The sequence below is a fragment of the Schistocerca cancellata genome, chromosome 9, assembly GCF_023864275.1.
Source record: "Schistocerca cancellata isolate TAMUIC-IGC-003103 chromosome 9, iqSchCanc2.1, whole genome shotgun sequence".
NCBI classification, from domain to species: Eukaryota; Metazoa; Arthropoda; class Insecta; order Orthoptera; family Acrididae; genus Schistocerca; species Schistocerca cancellata.
Genome location: NC_064634.1, coordinates 305,008,663 through 305,021,383, shown reverse-complemented (window position 1 = coordinate 305,021,383; position 12,721 = coordinate 305,008,663). Strand labels below are relative to the sequence as shown.

The following is a 12,721-nucleotide window of genomic DNA, read 5'->3' as shown; positions in this document are numbered from 1 at the left end:
TGAAAACCCCTGATCCCACCGTGAATCGAACCCGGGACCCCGTGCTCGGGAAGCGAGAACGCGACCTCGAGACCACGAGCTGCGGACGTCAGCAATGAGTAAAAGTCATTTACATCTCAACGGAAAGAGAAGACTGAAACTGTTAGGCAAAAGAGACTCTCTCGACGTGGACGTTTTCACCTCATCATGAACAAAAGTCGCTTCGACGACAGTGGTAAATGGGAACAGTTGCACAACGTATGCCGCTCACGTGCAGTAGCCCTGCCACAGTGCATCAGACGGGACATCACGATGTGCTGGTACTTACCTGTGGGAGTGTGCGAGGGGAACAGACATGCATGCCTCCGATCTCGATCACGTTGGGCGCCAGCGGGCGCGGGAAGTTCAGACTGGGATGGCTGTTGAGGAAGAGCAGCGAGGTGTTCCTCTCGATGTCCAGTACGCTCGGCAGCGCGGGGCCGGCCACGTGTCTGCGCACCAGGGCGTCCTGCCGGGGCGCGTAGTACAGCCGGCGGACGAGCCGCGCGTACGTCGCGAAGGCCGCGTTGTGCAGCCGCTGCCAGAAGGGCATGCGGTCCGTGTAGGACAGGAAGGGCTCGGCGACGTAGGACAGCGGGTACGGGCTGCCCATCATGTCGCTCATCCACACGGTGCCCACCAGCGTCGAGATGGCGATCACGGGAGCCCGGAACTTGTGCGCCAGCGCCATCAGGCAGTCGTTGAAGAACGTCTCGATGATGATGACGTCGAACTCGCGGTCGGATTCGAAGAGCTGCTGTACGCCTTCCTGTTGTAGGAAAACTTCGCACGACGAGATTCCGTAGTTGAACAGTCTCAGGAGCCAAACGAAGTCACTCCTTTGGCCTAGGCTGAACAGGTCACCGGTCCCTAGAAGAGAAGGGAGTAGGTACCACATTCAGCTTTTGTCAAATCAGTATATGAATAGGGTATACAGCCAATCGCAAGTTCATTAAAGCTTTTCTCATGGCCAGTCTCTGGGTGTGATCATATTTGGTAGGGAAAACTAAACGAAATTTCTGACTGGAAAGATGGTTTTTGCCAGGACGCAACATGTTATCCCGAATGAAGCGTTATCGACAGACGTACCGGTAACATCTGTTGTGACACTGGGAAGCGAGTTGGGAACCTCGCTGTTCAAATTGTACGTTAATGACCTTGAAGACAATATTATTAGTAACCTAAGACTTTTCACAAATTACAGTTATCTATAAGGGAAAAAAATGGTTCAAATGGCTCTGAGCACTATGTGACTCAACTGCTGTGGTCATAAGTCCCCTAGAACTTAGAACTACTTAAACCTAACTAACCTAAGGACATCACACACATCCATGCCCGAGGCAGGATTCGAACCTGCGACCGTAGCGGTCGTGCGGTTCCTGACTGTAGCGCCTTTAACCGCTCGGCCACTCCGGCCGGCTATCTATAATGAAGCACGGACTGAAAAAAGTTGCACAAATATTCGGTCAGATCTTGATATGAAGGTGGCGCAGACAGCTTGTTTCATATGTTCAAAAATGTAAATTTCTACATTTCACAAAAATGGGTCGTTTCCAATGAGTCACTCATACAAATACCTGGGTTTTCCTTGAATGAAATTACCGCCACTCGACTGTAAGTTAGTACTCATTTATTTCATATAATCATGACTTCATCCCCCTGCAGGTCCAGGGGCTAAATTAGGCCAGAGATATTCCTACCTGTCGTAAGAGGCGACTAAAAGCAGTCTCACACTTTTCGGTCCTTGAGTTCACGTCCAATTCTATGGTTTGACTTGGCGCGTTCAAAATTCCACAGAAGTGCGGGCCATATGAGGAAGGACGCCTTCCGTGGTGCACGAGTTATCCACAGTGCCCTTAGATTCGAACTCTCGAATCTCTGGTCATGGCTTTGCACCTCCACCTGTGATTCAACTATTTGGGCGAGGACACTTTCTGCGGTATGTCATCTTCTTCCGTTGTCTCTTGTCCTATTTCGCCCCCATTATAATATTGGATTTTTCTGCGCCTAATATCCAGCACGGTAGCCAGTCCGTTGTGGTGTGGCCGTCAGGTACCCATTTGGTGGTAGCCCCCTGACAACAATGGGATCGCACTGCTGATGCCAGAGCTCTAAACTCCTCACGTATGCCAAGGATTCCTGTCTTCCTGGGTCATCAGGACTCCCGGCAACAGCCACCGTGCCTTTGCTGTAGCTGGGTGGCGCACGTGAGGAGAGTCACTGATCGGAGTGGGTGGCATCAGGGCGGATGACGAGCAATGGAGCGGACTAAGCCATCTCTTGCTGGTGACCGTACAGCACCAGCAGTCTCTAAGAAGGGCAAGATCGAATACAATGCCGACAGGTATGACCGTAAATCGTTTTCCTCCCTCGCTACATAATTGGAGGAATGTAGGGCAACAGAACGAACAGAGAGAGCTAAATTCCCCTCGGTTTTTACTCTGTAGCAGAACTGATAGGAACTCCTTTCTACCTAAAAAGCCTCAATTTTTCTTTGAACACCTTCAGGATAGGTTTAGAGAAGTAACAGCGCTGTCCAAGATGCGAAACGACGCAATCTTGATTCAGACAGCATGCCCAGCCCAATGCCGAGCGTTACTCGCCTGTGACAAGCAGGGTGATTTTCCTGTTTCCGTCACTCCCCATAAAAGCCTCAACATCGTCCAGGGGATTATTTTCCATCCCGACCTCCTCTTTCAATCTGTCGACGAACTCCGCGCCAATTTATAACGGCGGGGTGTTCATTTCATCTGCCGTGTCTACAGGGGAGCCAAAGACAACAGGGTTGCCACCAGTGCCTTCATCTTAGCCTCTGACGGTGATTCATTGCCCGAAAAGGTCAAGGTCATGATTTACCACTGTGACGTTAAACCATACGTCCTTCCCCTTATGCGTTGCTTTAAGTACTGGAAGTTCGGGCACATGTCTTCCCGCTGCACTTCTAGCACCACATGCCGAGACTGCAGACGTCCACTCCACCCAGATACTCCATGTGTGCCACATCCCATTTGCATCTACTGTGGAGAGCACCACTCCCCCTGCTCGCCAGACTGCCCAGTACTCCAGAAGGAGCGGAAAATCATGGAGTACAAGACCCTGTACTGATTGACTTACACAGAGGCTAAATGTAGATTTCAAAGATTACACCCCATTCAGTTGACATCGACATACGCTGCAGCTACGTCACCATCGCCGTCCCAAGTGCCAGTGATTCCTCGCTCTGTGCCATTAACAGTGAGTCCTCTGGGTCACTAGAATACATCCGTCCCCTTGGTGGTAGGGGTCAAATCTTGCTCCGTTGCTCCCAAAGCACCTGCTTCGGGAGCAAGGCCTCAAAACGCAGGGGACATCGTTGCCCTCCCCCTGCCAGAGTAGCAACAGCCTCCTCCAGGTCTCCTCATGTGGAAGAGGGCCCTTGCGGTCCTCCCTCCCAACGTCTCCACAAACGACACGGCGGACACTCGCCAGCGTCTCAAGGAGCCGAAAGCTACTGGACGAATAGTTCACAGTCTTTCTCCATGCCTGAAGCTGCTTTGGAGAAAAATTCCCAGGAAGCCTCTACAGAGAAGTAACAGAGCAAGCAAACTAAGAAGAAGTCTGCTAACAAACAGGACCCTCTGGTGGCCCCAACACCGCCACTCCGTATAAATTCAGCATCTGAGGATGCAGTGGATATCTTAGCGTCCCCTGCGTACCTGGATCTCACTGGTGCCTCATCAACCAAAGAAATGGCTACAAATACTCAATCGGTGCCAGCAGGTGACCCTGGGGCATAACCTGCCTCCTTTCGCGCTTCATGCCTTCCCAGCCTCACGATAACGTCATCCGCCAGTGGAATTGTGGCGGTTTTTTCCACCACCTGGCTGAGCTATGGCAACTTTTAAGCTTTACACCTGCTTTCTGCAATGCACTTCAAAAAACCTGGTTCCCAGAAATGCAGACCCCTGTCCTCCACAGCTACAGGGGATATTACAAGAACTGTAGTGACTATAATAGAGTGTCAGGTGGAGTTTGTGTCTATGTCTTGAACTTAGTATGCAGTGAACCTGTGCCCCTTCAAATTCCTCTTGAAGCTGTGACTGTCAGAATAAGGATGACGCAGGAAATAACTGTCTGCAACATATATCTTTCTCCAGATGGTGCAGTACCCCTGAACGTATTGGCTGCACTGACTGATCCACTCCCTAAACTTCCCCTACTTTGGGATATTTTAACACTCATAACCCCTTGTGGGGTGGCACCGTGCTTACTGGCCGAGGCAGAGATGTTGAAAATTTACTGTCACAACTCGACCTCTGCCTCTTAAATACAGGTGCCTCCACACGTTTCAGTGTGGCACATGGCACATATTCGGCCATTGTTCTCTCGGTTTGCAGCCCTGGCCTTCTCCCATATATCCACTGTAGAGCACATGACGACCTGTGTGGTAGTGACCACTTCCCCATCTTCTTGTCACTGTCCCGGCGACAGGCCAATGGGCGCCTGCCCAGATGAGCTTCAAACAAGGCAGGCTGGGAAGCTTTCACCTCCGCAGTTACCGTAGCATTTCCCCCATATGATAACATTAATGTGGTGGTTGAGCAGATAACTACAACGATCGTTTCTGCGGCGAAAAAAGCGATCCCTCATTGTTTAGGGTGCACTTCAGCGAAATACAGTCCCTTGGTGGTCACCGGAAGTCGCCGAGCAATTAAGGAGCGTCGGCGAGTTCTACAGCGGCATAAGCGGCACCCTTCATTGCAGTACCTCACAGCCTTTAAACGGTTCCGTGCCCGCGTTCGGCAGCTTATCAAAAGATCAAAAGACGGAAGCAGTAGTGTTAGGAGAGATACGTCTCGAACACTGGGTGCCATACGTCACCTTGCCAAGTCTGGGCAAAGATATAACTACTTTTTGGGTACGAGACCCCAACATATGTTCCTAGTATTAACATAAATGACGTGTTATCTATCGGCGCAGACGCGTTTGCGGAGCACTTTGATGAGCACTATGCTCGCGCCTCTGCGTCGGAGACTTACTCCCCAGCCTTTCGCACTCACAAACGGCGGATGGAAGGGAAAGTCCTCTCGTTCACTACACGCCACAGTGAACCCTATAACGCCCCATTTACAGAGTGGGAGCTCCTCAGAGTCCTTGCACATTGCCCCGACACAGCCCCTGGGCCAGATCGGATCCACAGTCAGATGATTAAACATCTCTCGTCTGACTACAAGCCACATCTCCTCGTGATATTCAACTGGATCTGGTGCGATGGCGTCTTTCCATCACACTGGCTGGAGAGCACCATCGTACCACTGCTCAAACATGGCAAAAACCCGCTTGATGTGGCTATCGGCCCACGAGCCTCACCAACGTTCTTTGTAAGCTACTGGAACGTATGTTGTGTCGGCGTTTGGACTGGGTTGGGTCCTGGAGTCACGTGGCCCACTGGCTCCGTGCCAGGGTGGTTTCCGCCTGAGTCGCTCAACCACTGATATCTTATGCCCCTTGAGTCTGTCATCCGAACTGCCTTTTCCAGACGCCAACACCTTCTTGCCGTCTCTTTTGATTTACGCGAAGCGTATGACACCACCTAGTGACATCCTTGCCACATTATACGAGTGGGGTCTCCGACGCCCGCTCCCGATTTTTATCCAGAATCTCCTGTCGCTTCGAACTTTCCGTGCCCTAGTTGGTTCCTCCCATATTCAGGAGAATGGGTTCCTGCAGGGCCCTGTATTGAGTGTATCTCTATTTTTAGTGGCCACTCACAATCTAGCAGCAGCTGAAAGTCCATCTGTCTCACCCACTCTGTATGTAGACGACTTCTGCATTTCGTACTGCTGAGCGACGCCTACAGGGCGCAGTCATGGACTCTAACCCACGGCTTCCAGTCTTCGACCGGAAAGTCGTGTGTTACGCACTGCTGTCGGTGTCGTACCGTTCATCCGGAACCAGAACTTTATCTTACTGACGATCCGCTCACTGAAGTGGAGACATATTGATTTTTAGGACTTGTTATCGACGCCCGATTTACTTCCCCAACTTCGTCAGCTTAGGCGGAAGTGCTGGCAGCACCTCAATGCCCTCCGCTGCCTAAGCAACACCAACAGGGGTGCAGATCGTTCTACGCTGCTGCAGCTCGACAGAGCCTTTATTCAATCCCGCCATGACTATGGGAGTCTAGTTTATGGTTCGGCGGCGCCCTCAGCGTTGCGTTTACTCCATCCAGTGCACCACTGTGGCGTTCGACTAGGAACGGGAGTTTTTAGGACAAGTCCGTTGACCAGCGTCCTGGAGGAGGCTGGTGTCCCTCCATTGCACGTCAGACGTGCACGTTCGTAGTGCTCCTGCGCATCCGAATTACCGTCTCCTTTTCCCACCAACGGTGGTTCAGCTCCCGCATCGGCGGCCCAGGTCAGGCCTTACAATTGCAGTTCGCGTCCGATCCCTTGTATCTGAACTGGAGTCCTTGCCTTTAACACCTATACTCGAGGTCCATTCGCGTACACCTCCACACTAGGCCGCGGCTACCTTCCACGTGGCCCAAAGGACTCAGTTCACCCCGTGGCTCTCTGCTGTCACTTCCTCTCGATTCTCGACACGTACCGAGGCCATGAAGTGGTTTACACCGACGACGGCTCGACGGCTGATGGTCGCGTCGGCTTCACGTATGTCCATGGAGGACATATTGAACAGCTCGGCTTCACGTATGCCCACGAAGGACATATTGAACAGCATTACTTGCCCGATGGCTGCAGTGTTTTCACTGCAGAGCTGATGGCTATATCTCGTGCTCTTGAGCACATCCGTTCATATCCTGGGGAGTCGTTTCTTCTGTGTACTGATTCCTTGAGCAGTCTACGAGCTATCGACCAGTGCTACCCTCGTCACTCTTTGGTAGCGACCATCCAGGAGTTCATCTATGCCCTGGAACGATCCGGTGGTTCAGTTTGTTTGTATGGACCTCATGACATGTCGGCATCTCAAGCAACGAACTTGCAGACAGGCTGGTCAAACAGGCTACACGGAAACCGCTTATGGAGATCGGCAATCCAATAACTGACCTGCGTTCGTTTTTACGCCGCTAGGTTTTTCGGCTTTGGGAGACGGAATGGCCTAGTCTCAGTATGTACCACAAACTGCGTGCTGTTAAGGAGACTACGAATGTGTGGCAGTCCTCCATGCGGGTCTCTCGCGGGGGCTCTGTGGCTCTCTGCCGGCTCCGCATGGGCCACGCTTGGGCGACCCACGGCTACCTCCTGCGCCCTGAAGACCCGCCTCAGTGTAGACGCGGCGCCCGATTTTCCAATATCCTGGTGCACTGTCCCACTTTGACTGCCCTGCGGCGAAATCATCGGTTACCGGACGCGTTGCCGTTAATTTTATTTGACAACGCCTCATCGGCTGATTTGGTTTTACGTTTTGTTCGTGAGGGTGGGTTTTATCATTTGATCTAAGGTTTAGCGCATGTCCTTTGTCCCTCTATGTCCTCCATTCTCGTGCTTTTAGGGTGGAGGTTTTAAAGTGTGGCTGGCATCTTCTTTTGATTCTCATGGTCAGCCTGCCACGGTAATCTGATTTGTCGTTTTAATCTCTTCTACCTGTTTCTTGCATTTCTGTGGTTTTCTTCTCCCCTTTCGTCCATTTAAGTGTTTGTTGCCCTTCCGTCGTTCTTGTGCCTTTTTCTTTCTCTCCGTTTTGTGTTGTCAGTGTCACTTGTCTCATTCTCATCACTGTGGCATTGTTTTATTCGGAACAAGGGACCGATGACGTAGCAGATTGGTCCCTTCCCCCCCTCTTTTAAACCAACCAACCAACCATGACTTCAACTTTATAGGCTTTCTTAATTCCATGTTGAACTGTCACAATACACCTGATTTGTCTCGGTTGCATGTCATCGTCGAAAAAACATATCAGAGCGTGCTGAGAAGTAATGCTTCTGAATTGTTTATGTGACAACTCTTAAAGGTTTTTAAATAAAACCGACGTCATTAACATTCTACATCCTTGTTCTTCATGTCTACATTTCCGTAACACTCTGCCGCTAGAGGGCTCCACATTGCAGCGTTTAACACAGTGGGGTGTAACGTAGCTATGAAGTGCGTGAGAAACAGCATGTTGTAATCGACATTCGAATTCGAAGAGTTCGGCCGCACGCGGGGCATCCTCTCCTTCTGTATGACGATGGCAGACCACACATGAGCGCTGCCGCATCTGCAGCTACGCGACCCCTTCTGTTTACTGTTGTCGGCCATCTCCCATACAGTCCCGATTTTGCCCCACTCAAATTTCATCCATTTTCAGAACTTAAAAAACACTTCCGATGACTTTAATAGCCACGAAGCGGTGCAAGCATAGATGAGGTTGTGGTTCCTTCTACAAAGTCAAATATTATACAGTCTCTCATTGGGAGAAACGTGTTCGTCGCCGGGGTGCCTATGTTCAGACATAAATATGTAGATATGAAGAATAATATGTAGAATGTTAATAACATTTGTTCTGTTTAGAAAGATTTTATGTGATACATGAAATGAAAGAGTTTAAGAGACTTTACAGGTCTCACACAGATGAATTTAAAGTAGACTGAGGCGCTAGTGAGATTTTAGAGCGAGGAGGGAGATGCGCCAGCGTAATCAACGCAGTTGTGTGAACCGCTATACCAAGGTGGCTTAGTGGCTAACGTACCTGCTTAGTAAGCAGGAGACCCAGGTTCAATTCCCGGCCTTGGTACAAATTTTCATTCGCCGGGTGATCAAAAGGTCACTATAAATTTGAAAACTAAATAAATCACGGAATAATGTAGATAGAGAGGTACAAATTGACACACATGCTTGGAAGGACATGGGGTTTTATTAGAACCAAAAAAATACGAAAGTTCAAAAAATGTCCGACAGATGCCGCTTCATCTGATCAGAATAGCAATAATTAGCATAACAAAGTAAGACAAAGCAAAGATTATGATCTTTTCAGGAAATGCTCAATATGTCCACCATCATTCCTCAACAATAGCTGTAGTCGAGGAATAATGGTGCCGGCCGTCGTGGCCGTGCGGTTCTAGGCGCGTCAGTCCGGAACCGCGGGACTGCTACGGTCGCAGGTTCGAATCCTGCCTCGGGCATGGATGTGTGTGATGTCCTTAGGTTAGTTAGGTTTGAGTAGTTCTAAGTTCTAGGGGACTGATGACCTAAGATGTTAAGTCCCATAGTGCTCACAGCCATTTGAACCATTTTTGAGGAATAATGTTGTGAACAGCACTGTAAAGTATATCCGGAGTTATGGTGAGGCATTGGCGTCGGATGTTTTCTTTCAGCATCCCTAGAGATGTCGGTCGATCACGAAACACTTGCGACTTCAGGTAACCCCAAAGCCAATAATCGCACGGATTGAGGTCTGGAGACCTGGGAGGCCCAAGCATGACGACAGTGGCGGCAGAGCATACGATCATTACCAAACGAGGCGCGCAAGAGATCTTTCACGCGTCTAGCAGAATGGGATGGAGCGCCATCCTGTATAAACATCATACGTTCCAGCAGGTGTTTATCAGCCAGGCTGGGGACGATACGATTTTGTAACATATCGGCGTACCTCTCACCCGTCACGGTAGCAGTTACAAAACCAGAATCACACATTTCCTCGAAGAAAAAAGGCCGATAATGGTATATGTGGTAAATCCAAGCCATACCGTGACTTTCTGGTCGTGCAATGGAATTTCCACGACAGTTCTAGGATTTTCGGTAGCCCAAATTCTGCAGTTGTGGTCGTTGACAGACCCTCGGAGCGTGAAATGAGCTTCGTCGGTGCACAACACGTTACTCAACCAATCGCCATCTTCCGCCATCTTTTGAAACACCCACACCGAAGATGCCCTCCACTTCACTAAATCGCCAGGTAACAGTTCATGATGCCGATGGATTTTGTACGGATAGCATCGGAGGGTACGCCTCAGTGCCAAGCAAACAGTCGTGTATGGAATGCCGGTGCGACGTGCGACTGCACGAGCGCTGACTTCCCCGTGCATAGACGAACCCGCTACAGTCTCCATTTCTTCCTGAACTGTCTCAGCAGCATTACGCCTTGTGCTCGGTCGGCCACTACGGGGTCTATCGTCTAAACAACCCGTGGCTTCGAACTTCGAAATCATTCTCGCCACAGCTACATTTGTCAACGGACCTTTACCCGTTCGAATCCACTTCCCAGGGCGATAGGATCGTAACGCTGAACTAGCACATTTCCCATTCTGATAATACAGCTTCACTAAAAGTGCCTTTTCAGGTAACGTCAACATGCTGCGACTCCTGGCGCATCTCATTCTCTCTGTCATTACAGCTCCTTTTATACACGATTGTCATGCTCAGTCACTGACGTTTGGCTGTCCTGCACCATCTGTCGGACATTTTGTGAACTTTGTTTTTTTTTTGTTCTATTAAAACCCCATGTCATTCCAGGCATGTGTGTCAGTTTTTACCTCTCTATCTACATTATTCCGTGGTTTATTCAGTTTTCAAATTTATACTGACTTTTTGATCACCAGGCATATATGTAAGGTGGCTTAGCGGCTAACGTACTTGCCTAGTAAACAGGAGACACAGGTTCAATTCCCAACCTTGTTAGAAAAAAGCGGCGAATGAAAATTTATGCCAAAGCCGGTCATTGAACCTGGGTCTCCCGTTTACTAGGCAGGTACGATACGGCGAATGAAAATTTGTACTAAGTCCGGTCATTGAACCTGGGTATCCTGTTTACTAGGCAGGTACGTTAGCCACTAAAATGAAAATCTGTACCAAGGCCGGGAATTGAACCTGGGTCTCCTGCTTACGATATAGGTGCATCTGCCATTAATCCACCTTGGCACAGGGGTTCGCTCAACTGCTCGGATTACCACGGCACGCCTCCCTCCTCGATCCAAACTCTTATCAGTCTACTTTAAATTCATCTGTGTGAGACCTGTAAAATCTCTGGAATTATGTCACTTGGTTTATCACAAAAAAATTACTTGCAGCTGTTGGAAATTTTAACTGTTTTGAAATCGAAATTTAGAAAGCTTTAAAATTCTTAATAAGTAGTAGTTTTGGTGAACCACATGTATGTCGGAGAACGTTCTGGTCTGGGTGTGTACTCACCACCGAGTAGGTGCATGGTGTCTGGGACGATGAGCTCCGTCCAGTTGTGTCGCGGTCTGCCAGTGGGGTAGGGCGTCAGCACGGTGAGCTGGTGGCCTCTGTCGTGCAGCGCCTCCAGGAGGCTGCGGCAGACGATCCAGTGGCTGCGCATCGGCACCGGGAACACGGACAGCACGCGGGCGCTCTCCCGTGACGGTGGCAGGCACGCCAGCGACGCGGCCACGACGAGCACCACGCTCAACAGCCCCATCTGTGTCTACGGATGGAAAACACGGAAATAACGTTACTCTTGCGTCATACCACTGACATATTTGTTTCCATAGCCTGAAACAGCAAACCTACTATCTCACGCTTTGTAAACTGCTGAGTGCCCATATCGCTGACATCGATTTGCAGAAGCATTTCCGAACATATACTGTGTTCCACATTACGAAGCAGCTTGTAATAAACGAGCTATCGATACATAACCTGCACGGGTGCAGAAAATATCGTTCTTGTGAAAGGCAATTGACTCTGTATTCATACGAAGTAGTTAGTGCTATCGACAAGGGATCTGAAAGCGATCCCGTATTTCTACATTTCAACAAGTGGCTTCTAATAAAATTATGAGCCTACGGAGTATCATTTCAGTCGTGAGAATCGATTGATTATGTCCTGGCAGGAATGTCACAGTTCAGAGTGATCGACACTAAGTTATGAGGTCAACCCGAACTGATATCCCGATTTTATCTGAGTAGCCCTCTTAGATTGTTTACACATTATGGTGTCGTTTAGCGTCTAGTAGAGTCATTAGAAGATCAAAATGAACTGCAAAATAATCGCTTGTGAGCTCTGCAACATCCATGTACTAATTTACATTTACATGACAAACCCTATTTTCAGGGCTATATTTTAATTTGGACAAATGGATCTATGCAGATATTTGTAAAAACGACGATGATACATCAGCCCATACTAATGTAAAATTGCCACCTTTTGAAGAAGACAAATTTAAATTTGTTGAAACCTAGGTAAAGATTTCTTTATCCATTGCAACTGGTCGGCTGTTTATAATTTTATTACGTGGAACCGTTGCTGTTGTGCAGCTATGTTTAAAATAAAAAAAAAACTTAAAAATTATTTAGGCATGTTATCTGTGTGGTGCTTATAGTGGTAATTCACCTTAAACAATTGAAAGTACGAGGTCCCCCAAATGAGTACTAAACAAATCTATTAAACTTCTCTTACAGGCGAATCCTACAGATTTAAACGTTCTCGGTTATTGACATCCGCGTCACTCATACAGCACAACGGTACGTCAACGTTATTCTACTCCCTACTATTGTTTCCCTTCACGGCAAGCCATCCTGGGCTAAAATTTCAACAAGTCAGTGCCCGGCCGCACACAGCACGAGTTTCTATTGCTTGCCTTCGTGCTTGCCAAACCCTATCTTGGCCAGCGAAGTCGCCGCATCTCTCCCCGATTGAGAACGTTTGGAGCATTATGGGCAGTGTCTTCAATTCAGCTCGGGACTCTGACGATCTAACGCAGAAATTAGACAGAATTTCGCACTGTCAATCAATGGCAAGACGAATATCTGCTTGCATAATAGCCATACGTG

General features: G+C 49.0%; 1 protein-coding gene across 1 annotated transcript in view; it reads right to left on the bottom strand.

Annotated features, from left to right (window-relative positions):
• Positions 1-11,370, bottom strand: part of LOC126101376 (UDP-glycosyltransferase UGT5-like) — a 40,267-nt gene extending 28,897 nt beyond the window's left edge. The window contains exons 1-2 of the mRNA XM_049912043.1: positions 11,121-11,370; positions 308-888 (exon numbers count right to left, since the gene is read on the bottom strand). Coding sequence (XP_049768000.1) covers positions 308-888; positions 11,121-11,370 — 831 coding nt within the window. The remainder of the gene's footprint in view (positions 1-307; positions 889-11,120) is intronic.
• Between the last annotated feature and the right edge of the window lie 1,351 nt (positions 11,371-12,721).